Source organism: Mauremys reevesii, linkage group 22 (genome assembly GCF_016161935.1).
Source record: "Mauremys reevesii isolate NIE-2019 linkage group 22, ASM1616193v1, whole genome shotgun sequence".
Classification (NCBI taxonomy): Eukaryota; Metazoa; Chordata; order Testudines; family Geoemydidae; genus Mauremys; species Mauremys reevesii.
Window position 1 is genome coordinate 19,458,373 of NC_052644.1, and position 27,639 is coordinate 19,486,011.

The 27,639-nt window shown below is 57.4% G+C and overlaps 1 protein-coding gene across 1 annotated transcript in view; it reads right to left on the reverse strand.

Annotated features, from left to right (window-relative positions):
* Nucleotides 1-570: 570 nt before the first annotated feature.
* The window catches only part of LOC120388454 (immunoglobulin superfamily member 1-like), a 33,911-nt gene continuing 6,842 nt past the window's right edge, over nucleotides 571-27,639 (reverse strand). Inside the window, exons 3-7 of the mRNA XM_039510276.1 lie at nucleotides 15,384-15,876; nucleotides 5,377-5,667; nucleotides 4,093-4,370; nucleotides 1,871-1,913; nucleotides 571-745 (exon numbers count right to left, since the gene is read on the reverse strand). Coding sequence (XP_039366210.1) covers nucleotides 618-745; nucleotides 1,871-1,913; nucleotides 4,093-4,370; nucleotides 5,377-5,667; nucleotides 15,384-15,876 — 1,233 coding nt within the window. The 3' untranslated portion in view covers nucleotides 571-617. The remainder of the gene's footprint in view (nucleotides 746-1,870; nucleotides 1,914-4,092; nucleotides 4,371-5,376; nucleotides 5,668-15,383; nucleotides 15,877-27,639) is intronic.

Genomic DNA, 27,639 nt, shown 5'->3' on the forward strand with positions numbered 1-27,639 from the left:
TCAACAGAGTGGTGCACTGTGGGATAGCTCCCGGAGCTACTAAGTTCGATTTGCATCCACACCTAGCCTAATTCGAGCTAGCCATGTCGAATTTAGCGTTACTCCACCTGCCGGGGTGGAGTACCAAATTCGAACTAAAGAGCCCTCTAGTTCGAATTAAATGGCTTCCTGGTGTGGACAGTTGAGCGGTTAGTTCGAATTAACGCTGCTAAATTCGAATTAAAGTCCTAGTGTAGACCAGCCCTTAGTCATCTCTTTTCCAAGCTGTTCAAAAGTCAATGGAGGTGCTGCATGTAGGGAAGAAAAACCAAATGCACAAACGCAGGATGGGGGTAGCTGGGTTGGCAGCAGCACTGCTGGGACGGAGCGGGGAGCTGTGGTGGATCATCGCACCCTCAACGTGAGTCAGCGACGCGATGCCGGTGCAAGACAAAAGCAAATGCAACGTGCGGCTGCACTACCAGAGGGGCAGCGCGCACGTCCCGGGTGGTGAGAACCGCTCTGCTCGGCGCTGGGCAGGCCGGGAGCTGTGTCCAGTTCTGGTCCCCGCTCCATAGAAAGAAGGTGGAGACACTGGAAAAAGGATCCAGAGGCGAGCGACAAAGGGGTCACCTCAGCTAGGGCGCCCCCCTCGGGCGGCTGTAACAGGCCTCGGCCAGGATCAGCCCCAGGACAAGCAGGACCCCGGCGCTCAGCCCCAGGCGGGCGATGTTGGCGTGGGTGAAATCCGGGCGCCCCGGGGAGGCTGCTGTGGGGGAAGGGGAGAGTCACTCGGCGGCTCGGACGGGGAGATCAGCAGCTGGCGCTGCCCTGGGAGCGGAGCCCCCAACCCCCCCATCTGGCAGGTCTGGCTTCCGAGCCTCAGCTTCCCCAACAAGGCGGTTGCCCTGGTGGATGAACTGCCCCTGCCCTGAGCCCCCCCCCCCCAAACTCACTCCACCACCCTCATCGCTCGCTCCCCCCCCCACTCACTCGCTCATTTTCACCGGGCTGGGCAGGGGGTTGGAGTGCGCCAGGGTCCCTTTGCAGCCGGGTGTGCGGGTCAAAAACCGGACACCTGGGAACCCGAGCCCCAGGCCCTGCCCGGGCACCCAGCTGGTCCCAACCCCAGAGCCAGGCCCACTGGATCCTGTCCCTCTCCTGGGACCCCCCAGTAGCTTCCAGGCAGCAACCTACAGGGCAGGAGGTGTCGGAGGAGCTGGGGGGGTCTGGTGGTGAGGGAGGGGCAGGGGCTGCCCCTCCCCCTGGTGTCTGGGATCATGCACCAGGAGTCACTGCCCCCGTCCCGCCCAACCAGCCCCAACCCCTGTGGGAGGCTCCTTGGGCAGCATGAGCCTTCCAGGGCTGGTTTGATGGTGATTCCCCCCCAGCCCATGTACCTGGCCCCACGCTGCCCGGGTGGGTGGGAGTCGGCGCCGCTCCAGGCTGGGTCGGGTCGGTTCCCCCTGCGGGAATAGAACCAGTGTCTGTTGAGCTGGGGGGAGGGGCTGAAACACTGACTTGGCGATTGCCCCCCACCCCCAAAACTCAGCTTCAATCATCACTGTTATTCCCGGGGGCACAGGGTGTTTGTGTGGCTGGGGCCTGTGCCATAGGGAGCCACTGGGCCCTGACCCCTCCATGCATCCCCAGAGCAGGGAGAGCCGTCTGGGGGCCGGGATCCCCCCTTCCTCTGCCCCAATCTCCAGTGGCTGCTGCTCCTCCCTGGCTGGGGAACCCCCCAGTGACTCCGTCCCCGCTCCCCGGCCGGGTGTCCTCTCTGCTGTGCCCAGGGCAGAGCCTGGCTCTGAGCAACCCATTGGTGCAGAGCCCCCTGATGACCCAGCTGGGTGTGGGGCTGGGAGCGGGGACATGGAGCCGGGCCCCTCACCTGCTACCACCAGCTGCACGGGGTCGCTGGGCTGCGAGGAGACGAAGGGCTCTGACCGGGGCCGGTAGCTGCAGCTGTAGCTCCCTCCGTCCTGCCGGCCCACGCTGGGGATGAGGAACTCGGCCACGTCCCCAGCAGGGTCCATGTGTCGCTGTGGGTTCAGGTCTCCAGCCTTGTGCAGGAAGAACCTCACGTCCTGGCGCTGCCCCTGACACCGGATGGTGACGTCTGCCCCTGGGGCGGTGACCCCAGTGGGGCTCAGGGAGATGGAGGGTCTGGGTAAGCTGGGATCTGCGCACAGGAGACAGGCACTGAGAGCCAGACCCAGGCACCCACCCAGCCCCGGCCTCCCCCAGCCACGGGCAGACCCAGGGGCCCTCGGGCAGAGATTCTCTCCTGGATCCCAGAGTTCCCCCCACCCAGAATCCCGGCCCTGCGAGCTGGGCTCCCAGCCCCACAGACACGCGCCGCGGCTCCCTAGTGCTTGGGATCCTCATATGCCGTGTGTGGCCCCTGCCTCACTCACTGCCCTGGACAGAGCGACTCACGGGCTGGTCTCTGGCGCCGGCACCGCAGGCCCAGGGTTGCCGGTGCCCAGTTTTCAGCCGGAAAGTGGGTTGAACAGGGAACCTGGCAGTGCCTCTGACCGGACACTAAACCTGATTCCCTGCAGTACCCGGCCTCTGCCACCAGGGGGCGGGAAGAGCAGCTGCTGCTGGAGCCTGGAGGAGCAGTGGAGCCAGTCAGCAGGGGCCCTGCCCCACTCCCTGCCCCACTCACCCCACCCCCATCCCAGCAGCACAGCTCCCCCTCCCCCAGCCTGCCCTGCTCACCCCCACCTGCTCCCCTCCCCCATCTCCTGAGCGTGGGTCCCCTCCCTGCCACACTCATCCCCACCCGCCCAGCTCCCCCATCCTGCCCCATTTCCTGCCCCCCTCACCTCCACCCCCACAGCGTGGCTCTCCCTTTCCCACCGTCCCCCAACCTGCCCCACTCACCCCCATCCGCTCCCCCTCCCCACTCCCTGCTCCACCCCAGAGCGCGGGTCTCTTCCCTGCAAGACTCACCCCACCCCAGGAGCACGACTCCCCCAACCCTCACCTGCCCCACTCACCCCCCACCCCCAGAGCACAGCTGCCCCTCCCCTTCGCTCCCCTACTCACCCCCACCCCCGGAGTGTGGCTTTCCCTCCCCTGCCCTGCCCCAACCATCCCCACCCCCACAGCCTGGCTCTGCCTCCCCCACCCTCACCCCTGGCGCCTGGCTCACCTGGCAGGGGGAGGGTGGTGGGGAGAGCAGGGAATGACGATGGGGGGGGGAAGAGGACCAGGGGGCGGGGCCTTGGGGAAGAGGCGGAGCAGGGGGTGGGAGAGGTTCCCGCACTCAGTGTCCAGTTTTCACAAATTGGAAAGTTGACACCCTAGCAGGGCCTGAGCCCCCCCCCAGGAAGGGAGTCACCCCCTGGGAGGCAGGGAGGGGTCATTATCCCCATTCTACAGGGGGGGAAACTGAGGCACAGACAGATTCACTTTCCTCAGTGAGCTCCCAGGGGCAGGGACTGTCTCTTCATTCTGTGTTTATGCAGCGCCTGACACAACAGGGCCCTGATCATGGTGGGGGCCCTACATGCTCCCCCGACACAAAGCATCCAGCGTTACTGAGGCAGCGTTTGCAGAGGTCTCCACTAACTGGGGGTGTCTTGGTTTGTGGGCGCTCGGCCTGAGATCCCCCAAGATTGAGCACCCCCCACAATGAAGGACACTTTTGAAAACTGTGACGTGCTCCCATCACACAGAGTCTGTGGCTGCGCCAGGAGCTGGGCCAGATCTCCTGGGTCCCAGCCCAGCGCCGTGTCCATCAAGCCACCGCTTCTCCTGCAGCCCCTGCCTCATTCAGCCCAGGCCAGGGCACTGCCTGGGGCGGGGCCTGGAGAACAGAGGGGAGGGGATCAGGGGATTAAATAGCGACTCCCGGTTCCTACGCACAAGGGGCAGCGTTAAAGTCGCCTCCCTGCCCCGAGTCTCCAGGGGCTGCTGCTCCCCCTGGCTGGGGAACCCCCCAGTGACACTGTCCCTGCTCCCCGGCCGGGCGTCCCCTCTGCGGGGTCAGGGCTCAGGGCAGAGCCTGGCTCTGAGTGTCCCATTGGCACCAAGACCCCGTGAGGGTCTGGCTGGGGGTGGGGCTGGGAACGGGGACGCCGAGCCGGGCCCCTCACCTCTCACCACCAGCTCAACGGGGTCACTGGGGTACGACATGGTGAACGGCTCTGATCTGCTGTGATAGGAGCAGCTGTAGCTCCCGCCGTCCTCCCGGCGCACGTTGCTGATGGGAAACTCAGCCCCAAACCCGTCCGAATCCACAGGTGGGAAATGGCTTCGCTCTTTATTCAGCACGAACCACATGCCCCGGCGCTGCCCCTGACACCGGATGGTCACGGCTCCCCCTAGGGAGACCCCCCCGCTGGGTCTCAGGGAGATGCTGGGTTTGGGGTAGCTGGGCTCTGCAGTGGGAAGCAGACAGGCCGTGAGACACAGGCCCCATCACTCACTCCTGGGGCCCATCCTCACCACACGGCCTCAGTGGTGGGTCAGACCCGGCGGCCCTGGGGACGGGCTCCTGGATCCCTTTCCACAGGGGCCCAGAGTTTCCCCTCAGCCCTGGGCTCACAGCATGAGACACGAAGCAACCCCAGCCCCTGGGGCCCAGAGCTCTGCTCCCCGGCGGGTGACAGGCCAGGCCAGTCTCCAGGGTCCATTCACTCCCTGGCTTCTCTGCTGGGAGGGCTGGGAGCCAGGACTCCTGGGTCCTGTCCCTGGCTCTGGGAGGGGAGTGGGGTCTAGTGGGGAGAGCAGGGAGGATGGGGGCCAGGACTCCTGGGTTCTGTGCACAGCACCACCACCGACTTGTAGGGGACTGTGCAAGTCTCTACTATACACTGAGGTTTATAACCTTCAGCTCCGCCCATCACCCCCTAACTGCAGGGCCGTCCCTACCCATACACAAAGTATGAAGCTGCTCCAGCTCCTGCCCTGCCTCTTCCCCATGGCCCCCACCCCGGCTTTGCCCCAGCCCTGTCCCGACTCCACCCCTTCCCCAAAGCCTCTTCCCGTCACTGCTACGCCCCAGCTCCGCCCCCGCTCCCCTGAGGACTGCAGCAGGGCCGGGCCTGCACTCATCAGAGGCGGAAAGTGCACCGCCACAGCCCTGGTTCCTCCCTGCCCCCCAAGCCAGCCCCGCCCCCCCACAGAAGCCTGCCCCCACCCCACTCCAGCTCTCCCTGGAGGAGGTAGCCCCCCTTCCTCTGCCCCAATTCTCCAGCAGCTACTTCTCCCCCTTGGCTGGGGAACCCGCCAGTGACTCTGTCCCCGCTCTCCGGCCGGGCGTCCCCTCTGCTGGGCCCAGGGCTCAGGGCAGAGCCTGGCTCTGAGCATCCCATCGGTGCAGAGAGCCCGTGAGGGTCTGGCTGGGGCTGGGAGCCGGGACGCTGAGCCGGGACCCTCCCTCACCTGCTACAATGATCTCGACGGGGTCGCTGAGATACGACCAGCGACTCTGATCCGTTATGGAGTGATACTGGCAGGTGTAGCTCCCTCCATCTTCCCGGCTGACGCTGGGGATGGGAAATTCAGCCACGGTCCCATCAGGCACCGACTGCAGCTCCAGGTTCGGGTGTCCAGCTTTACGCAGAACGAACTCCATGCCCGGGTACAAACCCTCACAGCGGATGGTGACGCTTCCCCCGAGCGCCACCACCCTGCTGGGGCTCACCCAGATGGTGGGTTTGGGGAATTCACGCCCTGCTTTCAACAAGAGACAGGAGGTAAACAGGGGAGACACCCCCCCACACCTCCCCTCCACCCCATTTCAGTCCATCCGTCATTCGGCCTCTGTAGGAGTCTGTCCCCTACCAGGGTTGGCACTGCCTGCCCATGGGGCTCGGGGGCAGGGGGTTCACCCAGACGTAGCTCAGGACCCGGCTGCATGAGAGATCACCTGCCCCCCCCCCCCGCCCCACCACAGGCCAGCCAGGGAGCCTGACCAGTGCCCCCCCTGCAGCTCTGCCCCCCGCCCCGGGGTTGGAAATAGAGTCTGTGACCAGTGGGAGTCACAGAAAACCCACCTTTCCCCAGGCCGTGGGAATCGGGGGGCTGCGAGTGCAGGGGAGGAGCTGTTGGGGGTGGATCTGGGGGCAGGGGAGGATCTGGGGGGTTCTCCCCATGGCTGCACTGACCGGGAACATTTTGGTTCCCCAAGGGGATCTAGAGCCCATGGATGGGCCCTGTTAGCGTTTGTATGAGCTGAAATAAATCCACAGGCCACCCCCAACCCCCGATCTTCACAGCCTGTTGGGGGCAGCACATTGAACCAGGGGATGGTTCCCAGCTGCTTCCTCAGACCCCGGGAGCCAGATTCGGCTCCTAGTTACTCTATGGGGTTGGGAGGGGGGGAGCACAGAAGAATGGGGCCGGTTCTGAGCTCACAGGGGGAGTTTGGGTTGAACTTTGGGGAAGGCCCAGGGCTCAGTTCCTCTTTTCCCCACCCCATGCATCCAGGGGCAGCTCCAAGTTTTTTGCCACCCCAAGCAAAAAATGTTTCCCGTGCCCCCCCCGGCCCCGCCCCAACTCCACCCCTTCTCCGCCCCATTCCAACCCCTTCCCCAAATCCCCAGCCCCACCTCCTCCCCTAGGCGCACTGCATTTCCCCTCCTACTCCTCCCTCTCAGGCTTGCCTGGGAGGGAGTTGGGAGAAGCGGAGCAGTGGCGCGGGGGAGGAGGCGGAGGTGAGCTGGGGGGGAGTGGTTCCTCTTCCCCCCCAGGGTTACTTCCTGCGGCCCTCCCCGCGCCCCCACCGCCACAGCTCACGTCTGCTCCGCCTGCTCCCCTGAGTGCGCCGCCGCTGCTCTGCTTCTCCCCCTCCCTCCCAGGCTTGCTGCAAAACAGCTGATTCGTGCGGCAAGCCTGGGAGGGAGGGGGGAGAAGCGGAGCGGTGGCGTGCTTGGGGGAGCAGGCGGCAGTGGAGCGGAGGTGAGCGGGGGGGGGATCGGTTCCTCTGCCCCCCGGGTTACTTCCTGCGGCCCTCCCCATGCCCCCCACCACCTCAGCTCACCTCCGCTCAGGGCCGGCTCCCGGCTTTTTGCGCCCCAAGCAGAAAAAAAAGGAGCCGGCGTGCCGCCCCTTGGAAAGTGCCGCCCCGAGCACATGCTTGGAGCACTGGTACCTAGAGCTGGCCCTGCATGCATCCCCTCCCCAGTCCTTGATGTTACCATCTTCCCCACAGACTGATACTCACCTCCCCACACTCCGCTGTGCCCGGCCAGCCAGCAGCCTGGAGAGGAGACAGCTCGTTAGTGACCAGATCCCAGAGCAAACTGGATCCTACACCCTGGTCTCAGATCCACTCCTGCCCCATGGGCACACGCCCTGGTCTCAGACCTGCCCCCCCCCCATGGGCACACGCCCTGGTCTCAGATCCCCACCATGGCCCTGGCTGTCTCCAATACTCACCAAGGAAGAGGACGGTGAAAGCAGATGCCATGATGGGGGCAGCAAGGGGCCCCTCAGCACTGCCACAAATGCCTCGGTGCCCAGCTCCACTGAGCCGCAAATAAGGAACTCAGCTGGTGGCTCCAGCTACAGGACGTTGATGACGTCTCGTCTCTTCCTGCGTCCATCACACCTTGTCTCTAATCTGCAGGCGAAATCTAGTGCGGTCAAAGTAAGCAGAGGTCTTTGCAAAACCCAGCAAACCCTGGGCCCATCAGCCTGGCCAAGCATCATGCAGCTCCCAGCTTGTCTATGTCTCTGTGGGGATGGGGGAGAAGTCACCCTCAGTGCAGCTTGCAACATTGGGGAAGGTGCATCGGGCTGGGAGCCAGGAGACCACAGGGTCTTGTCTTCAATCTTCCACTGACCACTACAGTGGAACCTCAGAGTTATGAACTGACAAACCAGCCACACCCCTCACTTGGAACTGGAAGTGAGCGATCAGACGGCAGCAGAGATAACTTAAAACACACCCAATACAGAACAGTTCTGTGTTAAACATAAACTGCTAAAAACGTAAAGGGGAAGTTTAAAAAGGAAGATTTGACAAGGGAAGGAAACAGTTTCTGTGCTTGTTACATTTCGGTTAAGATGGTTAAAAGCAGCATTTTTCTTCGGCATAGTACAGTCTCAAAGCTGTACTAAGTCCATGTTCAGTTGTAGGAAATCAATGTTCAGACATAAACTTTTGAACAACCAGCAATAACATTTCGTGCAGCGTAATGAATATTTCAGAGTTACGAACAACCTCCGATCCCCAGGTGTTTGTAGCTCTTGGGTTCTACTGTATTTCCATGCAGATTCCCACACACACACACACACAAACACACACACGCCTGCTATGTTGCATTCTGAGTTCAAAGCTGGCTGGTGACCCATGTCTCTAAAATTAATATGTGATCATGCAATTAAAGGGGGCAGAGTTAAGGAAAACTTAACTGTGGCATTTCCTGGTGCTGGAGGGTTTCACTCTGCAGCCTTCCCGCTCAGCCTGCCAACCTGCCCACCTGCGACACGAGCCGTGGCACCGAGTGAGGAGCGGGTGCAATGGGGGACGTCTGGGTTTGCTGCCCCTTGCGCCATAGCTGAGCGGTGATGGCGGCTTTACACTGTAACGCCTGGTTCTAAGGGGCTTTTCTCAGCATGTCAATTGAATCATAGAATCATAGAATTCAAGATCAGAAGGGACCATTATGATCATCTAGTCTGACCTCCTGCAAGATGCAGGCCACATAAGCCGATCCACCCACTCCTTAAGCAAGCGACCCCTGCCCCATGCTTCGGAGGAAGGCGAAAAACCTCCAGGGCCACTGCCAATCTACCCTGGAGGAAAATTCCTTCCCGACCCCAAATATGGCGGTCAGCTGAACCCCGAGCATGCGGGCAAGACTCTCCAGCTATACCCTCTAGAAAAAGGCTAACAATATCCTATCATTGACCCATTGTACTAATTACCAGTGTGGCACTTAATTGACCTATTGACTAAACCCGTTATCCTATCATACCATCTCCTCCATAAACTTATCCAGCTTAATCTTAAAGTCATGGAGGTCCTTCGCCCCCACTGTTTCCCTCGGTAGGCTGTTCCAGTATTGCACTCCCCTGATGGTTAGAAACCTTCGTCTAATTTCAAGCCTAAATTTCCTGACTGACAATTTGTATCCGTTTGTCCTCGTGTCCACCAGGTTCAAATAAACCCAGGTTCAAAAGAAAATCAGAGAAAGAGAAATTCCATCCCGGGCCCCCAGCGGGTCACCAGCCGGGAGAGACCCAGGGACCTTCTAACGCCCCCGCAGAGACCCTGCCCCCGAGCTGGAGGAGACACTGTCAGTGGTTATGTGGCCAGGCCCCTAGAGAGGGACGTGACACAGGCTTTGTTTATACGCCATTGGCTAGAGGCAGCAGGAAGCTGGGGGTCAGGGGGCTTCTATCGCTGGGGGCACCGCGATGCAGAGGCAGCGTTAGAAGATGGCTCAGGAGCCCAGCCAGATGGTCCCAATGGGTTTCTTAAATCCCCCACCCCCTGGTCAGCAGCTGTCCCACAACCACCTGGGAGCCTCCCCCCATAGCTGCTCTCAGCCCCACGGAGCAGGAGGGCGACAAGCAGCAGATTCTCTGTGTAGCAGAGTCATTCTCCCCCCACAATGAACACCCCCCACCTCTGCCTGCCCCCCATCTCCCATCCTACCCCTGGTCTATTCCCCCTCAAGTCCCCCTGAGCCTGCCCCCCACACACCCTGCCCCCACCACAGCCCTTCCCTCCTCCCACCCTCATCCCCTGCCCTGTTTCCCCCCAAACACCCATCCCCTGCCCTCAGTTAAGATGGCCGCCATTCCCCAGTGGGCATGGTGCCAGGCTGCCCTCTGGGAAATGGCGCCTACCTGGGTGGGGAATATTGGGGGTGGGAGAACATGGGGGAACATTGGTGGCCAGGAGGCTGAGGGGGGAGGAGCTGGGGGGCAGGGCAGTGACAGGGATGGGGGGAAATGGAAGCTGCCCCCAGTGGTTAGGGAACCTGAGTTCCCCCCTCATGCTTCTGGGTGAATCTGCCTCATGGCCATGGGGGTGGGGGGGCGTTGCCTGCCCCTCACTTCCCCCAGCCCCCGCAGCTGGCCAGTGTGCCGCAGCTCAGCCAGAGTTTGGGCAGGAAAACATCCCCCCCCCCTTCCGTCGACCCCAACTTTGTGAGATGGCAGCCCCTCCCCCCATCCTCGCCCCATCCTGCCTCCAATCTCCGTCCGTCCCCACCCAGAACTTGGTCCATCTCCCCTCAAATCCCCCTCCTCTCTGCCCCGGTCCTGTCTCCCCTTAAACCCTCCACCCCGCATCAACCTCAGCCCATCTCCCCCTCACCCTGTCCCCCTTCAAACCTTGTTCCCCTCCCATCTCCCTCAAACACCCATCCCGTCTCCTCCAACTCCCACCCACCCCCTTTCTGTCTCCCCTCAAATTCCTGTCCCCACTTCCTCCCTCATCTCAGCCTGTCTCCCCTCTAATCATAGAATCATAGAATCTCAGGGTTGGAAGGGACCTCAGGAGGTCATTTAGTCCAACCCCCTGCTCAAAGCAGGACCAAACCCAACTAAATCATCCCAGCCAGGGCTTTGTCAAGCCTGACCTTAAAAACCTCTAAGGAAGGAGATTCCACTACCTCCCTAGGTAACCCATTCCAGTTCTTCACCACCATACTAGTGAAAAAGTTTCACTAATGTCCAACTTAAACCTCCCCCTCTGCAACTTGAGACCATTACTCCTTGTTCTGTCATCTTCTACCACTGAGAACAGTCTAGATCCATCCTCTTTGGAACCCCCTTTCAGGTAGTTGAAAGCAGCTATCAAATCCCCCCTCATTCTTCTCTTCTGCAGACTAAACAATCCCAGTTCCCTCAGCCTCTCCTCATAAGTCATGTGCTCCAGCCCCCTAATCATTTTTGTTGCCCTCCGCTGGACTCTCTCCAATTTATCCATATCCTTCTTGTAGTGTGGGGCCCAAAACTGGACACAGTACTCCAAATGAGGCCTCACCAGTGCTGAGTAGAGGGGAATGATCACATCCCTCGATCTGCTGGAAATGCCCCTACTTATACAACCCAAAATGCCATTAGCCTTCTTGGCAACAAGGGCACACTGTTGACTCATATTCAGCTTTTCGTCCACTGTAACCTCTAGGTCCTTTTCTGCAGAACTGCTGCCCAGCCATTCGGTCCCTAGTTTGTAACAGTGCATGGGATTCTTCCGTCCTAAGTGCAGGACTCTGCACTTGTCCTTGTTGAACCTCATCATATTTCTTTTGGCCCAATCCTCTAATTTTGTTCAGTGTAGTGAATATTTCAGATTTGTCTAGGTCCCTCTGTATCCTATCCCTACCCTCCAGCGTATCAACCACTCCTCCCAGTTTAGTGTCATCTGCAAACTTGCTAAGGGTGCAGTCCACACCATCCTCCAGATCATTAATGAAGATATTGAATAAAACCGGGCCCAGCACCGACCCTTAGGGCACTCCACTTGATACCGGCTGCCAACTAGACATGGAACCATTGATCACTACCCGTTGAGCCCGACCATCTAGCCAGTTTTCTATCCACCTTACCGTCCATTCATCCAGCCCATACTTCTTTAACTTGCTGGCAAGAATACTGTGGGAGACTGTATCAAAAGCTTTGCTAAAGTCCAGAAATAGCACATCCACTGCTTTCCCCTCATCCACAGAGCCGGTTATCTCATCATAGAAGGCAATTAGGTTAGTCAGGCATGACTTGCCCTTGGTGAATCCATGCTGACTGTTCTTGATCACTTTCCTCTCCTTTAAGTGGTTCAGGATTGATTCCTTGAGGACCTGTTCCATGATTTTTCCAGGGACTGAGGTGAGACTGACTGGCCTGTAGTTCCCTGGATCTTCCTTCTTCCCTTTTTAAAGATGGGCACTACATTAGCTTTTTCCAGTCATCCGGGACCTCCCCCGATCGCCATGATTTTTCAAAGATAATGGCCAATGGCTCTGCAATCTCATCGGCCAACTCCTTTAGCACCCTCGGATGCAGCGCATCCGGCCCCATGGACTTGTGCTCGTCCAGCTTTCCTAAATAGTCCCGAACTACTTCTTTCTCCACAGAGAGCTGGTCACCTCCTCCCCATACCGTGCTGCAGAGTGCAGCTGTCTGGGAGCTGACCTTGTCTGTGAAGACAGAGGCAAAAAAAGCATTGAGTACACTAGCTTTCTCCACATCCTCCGTCACTAGGTTCCCTCCCCCATACTTTCCTTGACTTTCTTCCTGTTGCTAACATACCTAAAGAAACCCTTCTTGTTACTCCTAACATCTCCGGCTAGCTGCAACTCCAAGTGTGATTTGGCCTTCCTAATTTCACACCTGCATGCCTGAGCAATACTTTTATACTCCTCCCTGGTTATTTGTCCAATCTTCCACTTCTTGTAAGCTGTTTTTTTGTGTTTAAGACGAGCAAGGATTTCACTGTTAAGCCAAGCTGGTCGCCTGCCATATTTACTTTTCTTCCTACACACTGGGATGGTTTGTTCCTGCAACCTCAATAAGGTTTCTTTAAAATACAGCCAGCTTTCCTCTACTCCTTTCCCCGTCATGTTATTCTCCCAGGGGACCTTGCCCATCAGTTCCCTGAGGGAGTCAAAGTCTGCTTTTCTGAAGTCCAGGGTCTCTGTTCTACTGCTCTCCTTTTTTCCTTGTGTCAGGATCCTGAACTCGACCATCTCATGGTCACTGCCTCCCAGGTTCCCATCCACTATTGCTTCCTCTACTATTTTTTCCCTGTTTGTGAGCAGCAGGTCAAGAAGAGCTTTTCCCCTAGTTGGTTCCTCCAGCACTTGCACCAGGAAATTGTCCCCTACACTTTCCAGAAACTTCCTGGATTGTCTGTGCACCGCTGTATTGCTCTCCCAGCAGATATCAGGGTGATTAAAGTCACCCATAAGAATCAAGGCCTGTGATCTAGCAACTTCTGTTAGTTGCTGGAAGAAAGCCTCGTCCACCTCATCCCCCTGGTCTGGTGGTCTGTAGCAGACTCCCACCACGACATTACCCTTGTTGTTCATACTTCTAAATTTAATCCAGAGACTCTCAGGTTTTTCTGCAGTTTCATACTGGAGCTCTGAGCAGTCATACTGCTCTCTTACATACAACGCAACTCCCCCACCTTTTCTGCCCTGCCTGTCCTTCCTGAACAGTTTATATCCATCCATGACAGTACTCCAATCATGTGAGTTATCCCACCAAGTCTCTGTTATTCCAATTACATCATAATTCCTTGACTGTGCCAGGACTTCTAGTTCTCCCTGCTTGTTCCCCAGGCTTCTTGCATTTGTGTATAGGCACTTATACACAATCCCTCCCCGCTCTGACCTCGGCCTGTCCCCCAAACTCCCGTAGTCCCGCTGCTCTTTGCAGAGGGTCTCACAGGCCCAGAGGGCTCAGGGGGTTGGAAACTCTCTCCCTCGCCAGTGTTACCCAGGCCGGGGCTCGTTTCAAACCGAGCCCCTGGTTCTACTCGGCTCATGGGCAAACCCCCAGCAGCAGCCGCTCACAGGCAAAGCTTTCAGGTTAACCCCCCGGCCAAGGAATCACACCCGGCCTGTCTATTGAAACGGGGGCTGAGCGACCGCGGCCAACAGCCGGAGTCAGCCCGGCTCCAAGTCTGGCTGCTTCCGGAGTCACCGGAGCAGAGCCGCTTGTGTCCAGACCAGCCGGGCTGTGGGGGGAGGAACCGGTTCATTTCACTCTCTGGACGGACGGGCAGGGCGGCCGCTGACCCCGCTCCTAGTGTAAGCGGGGGAAGGGTCCCGCTATTGTGGGGAACTTTCCTGGCTCATACCTGCCCCGGTGGGATTGGCTAGTGAAAGGATCTGAGTCCTCGCTCCCACTCCCTTTACCCAGAGGCCTGCCTGACCCCGAGGGCTCCCCTTCCTCCCTCCCGTGCGGCAGAGTCCTCGTAACCCCGGCCAGGCTGGGCCCCGGATCCCTAGGGGCTTGGCCCCCAGTCTTGTCGTGGTCACTTAGGATAGGGGTGAGGGTGTCCCGACTCTGGGGCTCTCCCTTTGCACCAGCTGCTTCTCTGACCCACTGATCATTACACAGAGTTCAGAGCACGTACAATTTATCAAACAGCAACTTATCAAAAAATAAGGAAAAGATGGGGAAGGTTAAAAGAAACAAGTCACCCGCCCTGTGGGCACAGGGACACCACAAACAGCCGCCTCTGCACGGGAAAGGAAGTTCACAGCCTGTTCCTCACCCGTCCCAGGCCTCCTACCCAGGCCCTGGCGGCCCCAGGGTGATATCACACGGTGACAATCTGTACCTCAAAGAAGCACTGTGGAGCCCCCTTATTCACCACTACGCTAGAATGATGATCGGTTGGGTACGAAGTTGCCTTCTGAGGCATCATTTTAAAAGTCTTGATCTGTTGAGCATTCATGCCCGGTTGCATCCATTGCTGGGTGTGCTACTGAAATGTGTTGTGAGGTTGGGAGACGCCCACAGCCAACCTCTCAACTGCAACAAAGGACCAGCCAGCCAGTGTTAATGGCTCATCAACACCCCTCAAGGAAAGAATTCACTGTCCCAGAGACTGTGTACAATGGCGATTGCTTGACCAATAGGGACCGCCTGATCCCCGGGTCGCAGCAAAGATGTTTCCAGCAAGCTGAAGAGGGGAAGGGACATAATCCCCTGGGCTTCTCTTCCCCACAACTCAACACCTGGAGGAACATCTGGAAGACAGAGACTTTGCACTGGGGAAGGGTGGTCCCAGGCTGGGATGGAGTCCAGTCTGTGTATTGAGGATCTGTAACCTGCTTGTCCCATCTGTCAGGGGGAGACGCTGCCTGATTCAAATCCTGTTTCATTTGTAGAACTTAGACTGTGAATTTATTTTTATTTTCTTAAGTAGCCAACTCTGATCTCTGCGCCTGCTCCTTATAACCACGTAAAATCTCCCCTTCTGGAGTTAATAAATCTGTTTTATATTTGACTAAAACTGTGTGTTTTGGTTGAAGTGCTGGGAAATCTCGGCTTAGTTTACAAAGGCTTGTGAGTGTCCACTCCACAGGGAGAACTTAATGAACTGACACTGGACTGGCTTCTGACCAGCGCAGGATGGTTCCGTTCTGGGATGTGAGGCTGGGGGGAATTGGCTGGAACCTCCCTACTGATGGTTCCTGAGTGGCTGGGAGACCATTCATGTAACGCGGTTGGATGAGTCCCTGCCTGTGGCTGGCTGGGTGGGTGCAGAGCCTCTCCGAGGATCCTAGCTTGACATCAGCATCACAGTGTCAGAGGCAGCCTAGGTTGGTGCCTTTGGAGGGCTCAGTGGTCTCACAGGCCAGGTTGCACCCCAGGGACCCAGTCACACAGAGGTCAGACACTTGCTCTGGCAAGTGCCATTTCCCCTGGTTCTCCGGGGCCTTGGCACAGCTGGGGAACCTGCCCGTGGGTTTTACACATGAGCTCGCAGCCGGGCCGCTTCACAGGCTCAACAACCACCACAGTGCGAATGACCCACAGGCAGCTCAGGCTGGCAGAATGATCCCACGTCCTCTCCGGCACGGCTGTACCAGAGCATGTCCTGAGGCCCCGGGCATGGGGGGGGGGGTGCCCACAAGCCATGGCCCCTAGGGTGCCCCATGTCCCTATGTCCCCAGCTGCCTGAGGCCCGAGTGCGAGCGGAATGAGGAACTGCGCCAGGGGCTGCAGCCCCAGGAAGCCCGTGATGCGCTTGGCCCCTTTCTTCCCATCAGATGGTTTCTCTGCAATCTCCAGCCCAAATCTATCACAGTCAGAGCAAAGCCAGATCCCTGCAGCACCCAGCAACCCACATCCCCTCCTGAAGCTGCCTGGTCCCTGCCCAGCAAACCACATCCCCTCCTGCAGCTGCCTGGTTCCCACCACAGGGACTGACAGCTGAGCCGAGTTTTCCTCTTTGACCTCAGGATGCTGTGAAAGGGACACCGGGGGAGGGGGGGGGGGGGTGGTGCCGATCAGCCCCTCAGAAAGAGGAAGGGACAAGATCACGGGGACAGAGCTCAAGAGAAACTGCCCCCCCCCCGGCAGATGCCTCAGCTCCGGCTCCCCAGCTGATTTGCCCTTCACCACCCCCGACATTTACCCATTGGGCCCCTCAGCCCCCCTGTAAGGATAAGACCTTTGTCTACAGCCGTATTGTAACGCCTAAAGTTCAAGGCTTTCATCTGCAGCCAGATTAGATGGAATGTGAGGATGTGACTTCCTGCGTCTCAGCTAATGGCTGCTGCTCGGCCGCTCTTTTAAACATGACATTAAAACAATGTCATAGCAGGCTGCTAAGAACAAGACCTCGTCCCAGTGGCCCCCTGTGGCAGAGCTCTGACCTTGTCCCCTTGGGTCCCGTGCTTCCAGGCGGTATATGCCAGCCTCAGAGGCTCACTGCCACCCTCCACATACCCCTTCTCTCTCTAGGGCCAGGGTCACAGTCTACTGAGCCCTTTTCATCATAGGCTGCAAGGAGGTTGGGGAGAGAACTCCCACAGCCTCTGTTGCTCCTACGGCCTCACACCAAAACAGTTTCACCTCCTGTCCTGACAGGGGCCTGACTTCCCCTCCCAGGAGCTGTTCCTGTAGGGGTGGGTTGGGGGGAACCCGCCCCCGCCCTCTACTCCAGGTTCCGGCCCAGGGACCCTAATGGTAGCAGCTGTTGGCAGCCAACCTTTCACTGCCGGAGTTGCTACATTTCCCAGGGCCACTTCCCCACAGCTCTCCTGCTTCTCCCTTCTTCACCCTTACCTTAGGGCTCCCTTAACGATGGCTTGGGGGTGTCTTCATTAACCAGCCCTTCAGCCGCACTTCCTCTCCTCTGGCTCCCTGGCTCTCCCCAGCCTGACTGGAGTGAGCCATTTTATAGTATCAGCGGGGCCTTAATTAGAGTCAGGTGGTCACATTAGCTTAATGGCCTCACCTGACTCTTTGCTGGTTATTAGAGTCAGGTGTTCTCATTAGCCTGGAGCAGCCCCTGCTCTGGTCAGTCAGGGAACAGAAAACTGCTAATCCAGTGGCCAGTATATCTCCCTTCTGCTGTACCCAACTGGCCTGGGTCTATCACGCACCCACTATCACCAGATAAAGAAACAGATCTTGAAATGGTTAAAGAAAACTTAGTTTACTAGCATCCTGTCTGGCAAGAAATCACGTAGTAGTAGTTGTGGATGTGAAATCCTCATTTCTTTATTGTTTTGTCATTATGGTCCCCACTTCCTTATTGTTTATCTGTATGGTCTCTATCTGGTTCTTTAATTGTTTCTGTCTGTGACATAATTAATTTGGCTAGGTTTCAAATAAATTAAGGTGGTTGGGGGAGGATTGGTTAGATAATTTTGTTACACACTGTTAGGATTGGTTAGTAAAATTTTAGCATAACAGTTGGTTAAGGTACAGCTAAAACAGACTCAAATTTCACCATATAAACTGGGATCCAAAAGGAAAGTTCTTTGGGAACCAGCTCCCGGACACGGCCCCAAAGATCAGAGCTGCCAGACCTCAACACCCTGCCAATGACACCGGGCAGAAACTCGAGTCCCCCAGATGGACCTGAACCTGACTGGTCATCAAGAAAAGTTCATCTGTCTTATTGGGAGTGGTGTGCATTGTATGTGTAGCGTGTGCCGTCTGGTTTTGGCGACTGTTCGTAATTAGAGTTTAAGGATATTACTGTGTAAGGCTCTTTCACTGGTAAAAGGTCCTGCACACCGGCCAAAGTAGTATACACCTGGAGTCCTACGTGTTGGGAAAGGGTGTGGGTACTTAAATTGACCAGGTTTGTTACACCCTGAGCCCTATGAACTGGGTATGGGTGGCCCTGAGACCTAAAAATTGGGTGAGGGTAGGTGCTTTTTGCCTGGAGCCCTATGAATGGGGAAAACGTGGGGGTGCCAAAATTAACTGGGTTACACCTGGAGCCCTACAGAGTGGGAAGAGGTGAGGTGCCCTAATGGAGGTAACAAATTTGGTGGAGAATGCGGGCAGCCTAAGGTCTTTTGGACGGAACTGATAGAGTCCCCTAAAATTGCATGCAGCTCAGCGTAGAAGCGGCATGTTTTTCGACCTGCCCCGGACCTTCCGTTTGCTTCTTTGGTTTTCTGGTAGGCTTGTCTGAGCTCCTTAACTTTCACTCTGCACTGTAATGACTCCCTGATATGGCCTTCATAGCCTTGGAAATTCTTTCAAATACTTTTTCATTTCGTCTTTTGGAACGCAGTTCTGTTAGCACTGAATCCTCTCCGCATACAGCGATCAGATCCAGTACCTCCCGTGCAGTCCATGCTGGGGCTCTTTTTCGATTCTCAGGAGACTGCATAGTTACCTGTGCAGATGAGCTGTGCGTGGTCACCTGTGCTGATGAGCTCTCCACGCTGGGGAAGCAGGAAATGAATTTCAAAAGTTCGCGGGGCTTTTCCTGTGTACCTGGCCAGTGCATCCGAGTTCAGAATGCTGTCCAGAGCGGTCACAGCGGTGCACTGTGGGATACCGCCCGGAGGCCAATACCGTCGATTTGCGGCCACACTAACCCTATTGTAATGGTAATCCCGATATTAGCGCTACTCGTCTCGTCGTGGAGGAGTACAGAAACTGGTTTAAAGAGCCCTTTATATCGATATAATGGGCCTCGTAGTGTGGACGGGTGCGGCGTTAAGTCAGTTTAACGCTGCTAAAATCGGTTTAAACGCGTACATTAAATAACAGCAGAGTACCTGTACCTTCTGTCAGAAAGGGTCACTACCTATCTGGCAGAATGACCACCCCAGAACAACAAGAGAAAAAGGGAATGAAGAAAAGGGACCAGGAGGGGTGGGGAGCCCACCGTCCTTGCTAAATGGTTAGTGGGACAAAGCCTGTGCCCATGGGAAGGGGTGATTCAGCGAAGAAAGCAGGATCAGGCCGAGACAAGCAGGCAGGCAACAGATAAAGAGTTTGGAAAACAGGTTGGAAGCCCTGAGGGGCACAGTGGCAGGAGTAAGGGAAGCCATAAGTACAGGCCTGGGGATTTCAGATCCCTGGGACAATACCTGGAATGGTGAAATCTGAGTTGATGGAGGTGTCATTTTGGGAGATAAGCAAGTGATTGAAGGAAAGAGAGTGAGACGTTAACTCTGCAGAGGCTGGAGGGAATTAAGCAGTTGAACGTTGTAAAAATGTTAAAAAGGGAAAGTGTTATAGAAAGCAGCAAAGAGTCCTGTGGCACCTTATAGACTAGATGTATTGGAGATTGAGCTTTCATGGGTGAATACCCACTTCGTCGGATGCATGTAGTGGAAATTTCCAGTGGCAGGTATATATATGCAAACAAGAATCAGGCTGGAGATAACTTCACAAGGGCCTTGGGCAGGAACTCAGCCTATTGGGCAAAGGTGGGGAGGCGGCTGTGACCTCACAGAGCTCCCTTGACATCAGACACGCAGTACAGGGGGGCAGGGCAGGGGGACCTCAGAGATCCCTGTGGCCTTGCTGCAGCAACCCCCCTTCTCGCCTCTCTCCTGGGGGATTTGTGTTCACGCACTTGAGTGCTAAGGAGGAGCTTCTGTGGGCGTTTTCTCCTTTCCAGCTTGATTCTGTAGAACGCAGATACCCCCTGTGGCGAAGGTCAGATTCTCAGGGAGGGCTGGAACATTTCAATCTGATGCAAACATTTCCACTGAGTGCTGGGCTCGGAACACACAAGGTAAGTTAGCAGGAAAATGTCCCACCTAGGAATAACTGCTTAACTCATGGGTCTCAAAATGTCATAGTAAATGAGGAATCATTATCAGACAGGTGTCTTTCTAGTAGGGTCCTGCAGGGATCGGATCTTGGCCCTACACGATTTAACATTTTGATCAGTGACTTGGAAGCAAATATAAAATCATCACTGATAAAACCTGCAGATGACAGACAGATCTGGGGAGTGGTAAATAACAGACAGGACACGGCATCGATACAGAGCCATCTGGATTGTTTGGGAAGCTGAGCACAAGCAACATACCTGTTAGTTTGTTCAAATGTAAAGTTATACCTCTAGGAACAAAAAATCTAGGCTATATGTACAAGAGGGGGGACTCGTTCCTGAGAAGCAGAGACCCTGAAAAAGACTTGGGGTCATGTTTGCTAATCAGCTGACCATGAGCTCCCAGCAGGACACTTTTGCTGAAACGGCAAATTCGATCTTTGGATTCATACACAGCAGTATCTCAGCTAGACGTAGAGAGGTGTATTTGGCAATGGTGTGACCCCTACTGGAATATTGTGTCCCGTTCTGGTGTCCACAATTTGAGACAGATGCCAATAAATTGGAGAGGGTTCAGAGAAGAGCCACAAAAACAATTAAAGGATTAGCAAACTTGCCTGATAATGGTAGACTCAAGGATCTGAATCTATTTAGCTTCACAAAGAGAAGGTTAAGGGATGAGCATAAGGGAACAATATTTGCTCATGTGCTCATCACTTTACCAGACACAGGGATAAGAAGATTCAATGGCTGTGTGATGAAGTGGGAATGTTCTTAATGTTTTTTTTGAATACTGGATGGGTGCCTGTGACGCAGCAGAAGTGGGGAGTATTGACCTGGGAAGGTTGCAGGGGAGTTTTACTGGAACTGTCTGCATTGGTGATGGGAGACTTTCCTTGAGGGAAGATATGGGAGCATGTAACATGAGAACCCAGGAAGGGGGTTGGAGCCAGGTGACATCTTCGCCCAGGAAACTGGACAAAGGCAGGGGGAGGAGCCGGGGGAGGCTGAGTGAGATGGCTGGAGCGAGTGTCAGTTTGGAGCTGGCTGAAAAAATGAAGGGGAGCCCAGATGGGGCTCGGGGCTCTGGTCTCCCAACGGGGCTCTGGCCTCCCTGGGCCCCCAAGATGGACCTGACTGGGGGGGTCCTGTTGTCTGTACCTGCAAGACCTGTCTTGGACTGTGTTCCTGGCATCTAAATAAACCTTCTGCTTTACTGGCTGGCGAAAAGTCATGGTGAATCACAAAAAGCCGGGGGTGCAGGACCTTGTCTCCCCCAAACTCAGTGACAACTGGTGGCAGAGGTGGGATCTACTGCAGCCCCGTGGATGGCGCTTTCTGCAGTAAGTGACTGGGGAGTAGTAAAACAAAGGAGGATTGATGGGGACCAGGTGTGCTAAAGATTCACAGAGGAGCGGTCTCGGGGGATGGAGGAGCTATGCTTAACCCCTGGGAGTGTGTGACCAGCGGGAAGATGTATTAGAAGCACCTTAAGAGCGACCTGGTGGCGCTGTGCGGGCAGAGGGGGCAGCGCATTGAGAGGCTCACCACAGAACAGCTGATTGCCCAGCTGGAGGAGGGGGATCAACTGAATGAACTAATCCCTGTCTCTGAGGGAAGCAGCCTGGCAGATGCAGCACAGGCACCAGTGTCTGTCGCAGCTGGGAGTGGTCAGCCGGCTGCTGAGGGCTTCCCGAGACCCCTCCTACCCATGCCTAGGGGAAGGGCAGGGAGGAGCCCAGCGAATACCAAGGGCACCGTGACCCCTCTGGCCAGCAGGGGATCCTCCTGGTGGAGCTCCCCATCCCTGGACCTGAGGCGGCTGGAATGGGAGAAGGAGATAAAACTGAAAGAGCTGGAGTTAAGGCAGCAGAAACTGATGGAGGAGTGAGCAGAACAAGAAAGACAGAGACAGTATGAGCTGGAGGAGCGAGCACAACAGAAAAAACAGAGACAGCCCAAAGAGAAACAGAAACATTGGCCAAGCTGAGGAGCAGCAAGCCCTCGGCTGCAGTGAGTGACCCAGGACTGCATGGAGCTTTGATAAGTGCATCCTGGCCCAGCGTAAGGAAGGGGAGGACATAAATGACTTTCTGACGGCCTTTGAGACAGGGCCGGCTCCAGACCCCAGCACGCCAAGCACGTGCTTGGGGTGGCGTCCCGCGGGAGGGCGGCAGGCGGCTCCGGTGGACCTCCCGCAGACGTGCCTGCAGAGAGTCCGCTGGTCCTGTGGCTGGGGTGGAGCATTCGCTGGGGTGGAGCATTTGCCTGCAGGAGGTCCACCGGAGCCACGGGGACTAGCAGACCCTCCGCAGGCACGTCTGCAGGAGGTCCACTGGAGCCGTGGGACCAGCGACAGCCAGAGTGCCCCCCGCGGCGTGCCACCCTGCTTAGGGCAGCATAAATCCTAGAGCCGCCCCTGCTTTGAGACAGCCTGCGAGCTGCACAGGGTTGCCCTGCAGCAGGCTCCAGTTTCTCACCCCCCTACTGGACCCCAAAGCTGTGGCAATGTACAGCCGAATGAAAGGGAGACAGGAGACTATGAACTGTTCAAAAAGGCCCTGCTAGGCGAGTTTGGGCTGACTCCCGAGATGTACTGGAGAAGATTCTGGAGTCAGCGTAAAGCCCCTGTGGTCACATATCTAGAACTGGTCCTCCGGATGCGGGGATACGCCTACAAGTGGGCAGGAGGACCTGCTTAACCTAATGGTACTGGAGCAACTGTATGAGCGGTGCCCATCCGACCTGAGGCTGTGGTTGGTGGACAAAAAGCCAGAGGACCCATGACGTGCAGGGCAGCTGGCCGACGAGTTTGTGAACAGCCAGTTGTGGGGTGGCAGGGAGGAGTCCCAAAAGATCAGGTCCGCCATGATACAGAGAGAGCATCACCCTGTGACCTCCCATAGGGGGAACATAGAGAACCCCCTCCCAATGTGAACATCCGACGGCGTCAGGACCAACCAACTGGCTTGAGGGGACCAACGGGACATGGGCTGCTATTACTGTGGCCAGAGAGGCCACATACAGACCCAGTGCCCCAGGCTCAAGGACAGACTGAGCAGACCCAACCCACAGAGGGTTACCTGGGTAGGGACCCAGCCAGATGAGGGGCCGGCTTCCCAGGCAGGTGGGGGCTGGCAGCTTCCCAACTGCTCCGGAGGGAGGAGGGCCCCAGGCCAGCTTCTCTGGGGGGCTGGATGCTCCAGACACCAGGTTCTCAGTTTACAGGGTGGGCATGGGGCTGTCCTGCGGAGCGAGTGCCTTGTTCCCCTGGAGGTGGAAGGGAGGAAGGTCAGTGGGTACTGGGACACGGGCGCTGAGGTGACGCTGGCCCGGCCCGAGGTGGTGGCCCCAGATCGGGTGATGTCCAACACCTTCCTGACCCTGATGGGGGTGGGCAGGACCCCATTCAAGGTGCCCGTGGCGAGGGTACATCTGAAATAGGGGGCCAAGGAGGGCCCCAAGGACATGGGGGTGCACCACCATTTGCCCACTGAGGTGTTGATGGGGAGAGACCTAGAGGACTGGCCAAGCAACCCCCAGAATGCTCTAATCGTGACCTGTAGCCAGAGCTGGTGAGGGCCACGATGCCCTGACCTCGGGGAGGGTACCATATTGGAGGCACAGGACCCTACCCTGGTGGGGAAGGAGTGCTCAGGGACACGGCTCAGAGAGGTTGCGGCTTCAGACCCGGCCAGTGAGAGGGAACAGGTCCCCGTCCCTTCCCCGGCCGCTGAGTTCCAGGCCAAGTTGCAGACAGATCCTTCCTTGTGGCAGCTAAGGGACCTGGCCGAGGTTAGTGTGGTACAGATCATGCGGAGAGGTTGCCAGGAGAGGTTCCTGTGGGAGAAGGGGTTCCTGTACCGAGAATGGGATCCCACAGGGAAAATGGAGTCATGGGGGATCAGGAGGCAGCTGGTGGTCCCCCAGAAGTATTGCTGCAAGCTACTGTACCTGGCCCATGACATCCCCCTCGCCGGGCACCAGGGGATCCGGCGCACCAGGCAGAGGCTGCTACAGAACTTTTACTGGCCTGGGTACTTAATTACTGTCCAACAGTACTGCCGCTCCTGTGATCCCTGCCAGCGGGTGGGGAAGGCCCAGAACAAGGGGAAAGCAGCTTTGAGACCCTTGCCCATCATAGAGGAGCCTTTCCAGAAGGTGGCTGTGGACATCGTGGGACCTCTCAGAAAGACGACCAGCTGCAGATGCGTTGCTGACCATTTTCAGCCGGGTGGGGTTCCCCAAAGAAGTCTTGACAGACCAAGAGTCCAACTTCATGTTGGGCCGGCTTTGGTGCTTGTGGGAGAAATGTGGGGTCCAGCACAACTGGACATCAGCGTATCACCCCCAGTCCAACGGGCTGGTGGAGAGGTTCAGTAGAACACTAAAGATGATGCCCAGGAAACTGGACAAAGGCTGGAGTAGGAGCTGGGGGAAGGCTGGGTGTGATGGCTGGAGGATAGTTTCAGTTTGGAGCTGGCTGGGAAAATGGAGGGGAGGCCAGACAGACCTCCTGGCCTCCGCTGCCCCCAAGATGGACATGACTGAGGGGGTCCTGTTGTCTGTACCTGCAAGACCTGTCTTGGACTGTGTTCCTGTCATCTAATAAACCTTCTGTTTTTCTGCTTGGCTGAGTCACGGTGAATCGCAGGAAGCTGAGGGTGCAGGGCCTTGTCTCCCCCAAACTCCGTGACACCCTACATGGAGCCAGGACTCCCCCTAGCAGTGTCCTGAGGTCGTTGCCCACCTCCAGGGCAGCTGGTGCTACCAGCAGGGGGCGGCCTCGCCTGACATCCGGTACCTTAAGCTTGCCCCCCATGTCCACTCATTCCTGCCCACTTTCCCTTCCCCCCAAATAAAAGCCACCTGCATCTAGGGGTTGATTTATACCCCATGTTGCTCCTAGTCCGGATGGCAGGACATGCCCTCAGCAGCTGCTTCATCTATTGCATCCACCTGCGAGCCAGGACTCCTGGGTTCTCTCCCTGTCTCTGGGAGGGGAGTGGGATCTAGTGGTTAGAACAAGGGGTGGGGCTGGGAGCCAGGACGCCTGGGTTCTCTCCCTGGCTCTGGGAGGGAGGGGGGTCTAGTGAGTCCAGCCTGGCATCGTCTAAGTGATTGGAACCACAGCACACTCTGCAGGGGCTGGTGCTCACAGGTCTGTGGGTCAGGGGGTTGATCCTGGGGTATGGCCATCAGGTGAGGAGGGAGGATTCTCTGAGGGGGCAGGAAGCTTTTCTGCCAGCATCTCAACCCCCCTGAGGAGGAGCAGATCATCCCCCGGGGGAGATTCTTTTCTCCACATGGCCAGATCCAGGCTCCTGGGGGTGCAGAGAGACGGCGGGTTAGAGGGGCCCATGTCGCCCAGAGCCCAGTCCCTGGGGGAAGCAAGTGGCACAGAAGGGGCGGGGGTCACCTCACCTAGGACACCTCCCTCAGGCGGCTGTAACAGGCCTCAGCCAGGATCAGCCCCAGGACAAGCAGGACCGCGGCGCCCAGCGCCAGGCGGGCGATGTTGGCATGAGTGAAATCCGGGTGCCTCGGGGGGGCTGCTGTGGGGGGAAGGGGAGAGTCACTCGGCAGCTCGGACGGGGAGATCAGCAGCTGGTTCTGCCCGGGGCGGAGCCCCAACCTCCCTGTTCATCAGGTCCGGCTCCAGGGCCTCAGCTTCTCCACCACGGCGGTTGCCCAGGTGGACGAACAGCCCCTGCCCTGAGGCCCCCCCCGACTCACTCCACCCCACCCCACCCCGCATCGCTCGCTTTCCCCACCCTCAGTCACTTGCTCATTTTCACTGGGCTAGGGCAGGGGTTGAGGTACGGGAGGGGGTGAAGGCTCCTGCTGGGGGCGCAGGCTCTGGAGTGGAACCAGGGATGAGGGATTTGGGGTGCGCAGAGTGAGGGCTCCGGGAGGGAGTTCAGGTGTGGGAGGGGGCTCAGGGCTGGGGCAGGGGGTTGTGGTGCAGAAGGGGGTGAGGCAGGTGTGCGGGCTCTGGAGGGAGTTTGGAGTGCGGGAGGGCTCAGCACTTGGGCAGGGGGTTGGGGTGTATGGGGGGGGTGCAGGGTGCAGGCTCCAGGTGGCGATTACCTCAGGCAGCTCCCAGGAAGCAGCCGGCATGTCCCTCTTGCTCCCAGGCGGAGGGGCAGCCAGGGAACTCTGTGCCCGGGCCCCACCTACAAGCGCTACCCCTGTAGTTCCCATTGGCTGCAGTTCCTGGCCAATGGGAGCTGCAGAGCCAGCGCTCGGGGCAGGACCAGTGCGCAGAGCCCCTGTGGCCACCCTTCACCTAGGAGCCGGAGGGAGATGCCAGCTGCTGCCTGGGGCGCGCTGAGCCATGGCAGGCAGGGAGCCTCCCAGCCCCACTGTGTCCCCGACTGGACTTTTAACTGCCCCGCCAGGGTCCCTTTGAAACTGGGTGTTGTGGTAAAAAACCAGACATTTGGCAACCCGAGCCCCAGGCCACACCCGGGCACCCAGCTGGTCCCAGCCCCAGAGCCAGGCCCCCCAGATCCTGTCCCTCTCCTGGGATCCCCCAATAGCGTCCAGGCAGCAACCTACAGGGCAGGAGGTCCCAGAGGAGCTGGGGTCTGGTAGTGAGAGGCGGGGCTGCCCCTCCCCCTGGTGTCTGGGCTCATGCACCAGGAGTCACTGTCCCCATCCCGCCCAACCAGCCCCAACCCCCGGGGGCGGCTCCTTGGGCAGCATGAGCCTTCCAGGGCTGGTTCGATGGTGACTTCCTCCTGGCCATGGTACCTGGCCCGCTGCCTGGGTGGGTGGGAGCTGGTGCCGCTCCAGGCAGGGTCGGGTCAGTTCCCCCTGCAGGAATAGAACCTGCGTCTGTCAGGAGCCAAGGGAGGGGCTGAAACAATCACAGCAATCGACCTCCTCTCCCACGACTCAGCTTCAATTGTAGGGCAGATGCCTGCTCAGAAGCCCCTGGGCCCTGATTCCACTGTGTGTCCACAGAGTGGGGAGAGCCGTCTGGGGGTCACGATCCCCCCTCAGCCCCAAATCTCCAGCAGCTCCTGCTCCCCTTTGTCTGGGGAACCCCTCAGTTACTCCATCCCTGCCACCCGGCCAGGCGTCCCCTCCCCTGGGCCCAGAGCTCAGGGCAGAGCCTGGCTCTGAGCGTCCCATCAATGCAGAGCAAGTAATCAGGTATCATTGCATGGCAAAGCATAGCAGCATATGGTCCCGGTGATTGCTGGCATTCAAGAAGCATCCCTTCTTTATCTCGCTGTGTTATCCTCAGCAAAGTGATATCGTTCAGGATAACCTGGTTAAAAATCAGGAATTTAAGTAAGAGGGATGGCCATTTTCCTACTGGGTTCGTGGACTGCAGCAGCTTAAAAAAAAATCCTTTCCTGCACGTAGCCAAGCAGGGGGAGGGGAGGAGTGAAATGCTGATGATCTTTTTTGTGTTTGGTCAGCGGGGCTTCCCCAAGCTACCAGCCACGCAGTGGGGGGGGGGAAGGGTGTTGATTAGCAGGGAGCTAATATTAGCCATGCGTTGGGGGGAGGGGTAAATCACTACAGACGCTGAAAGACAGTGGCTTACCATGGCCGCATGCAAGCTGAATTCTGATGCCCGGACCTGTGTCTGTGAGATCTGTAACTCCAGAGCTGCAGGCACTCAGTATTAAGATGAAAAATGCAAACTTGTAGGGAAATCACATGTGCTATGTAAGGTGAATAGTGCTTTTCACTGTGAAAGAGTATAACCATTGCTCTGTAAAATGTATCTTTTAAAATATTTCTCTCCCTCATGCAGCTGCAAATTTTTCAAGCGTCCCTCCTCCATCCCAAAGGCTAGCACAGATAAGGCGGAGGAAAAAGAAGACGCGAGATGAAATGTTCTCGGATATTATGGAAGTTACACGCAATGAAAGAGCTCATCTGAATGAGTGGAAGGACGTGGTATCAAATTACAGGAAAGAGGCCAGTGAACGTGAGGACAGGAGGGA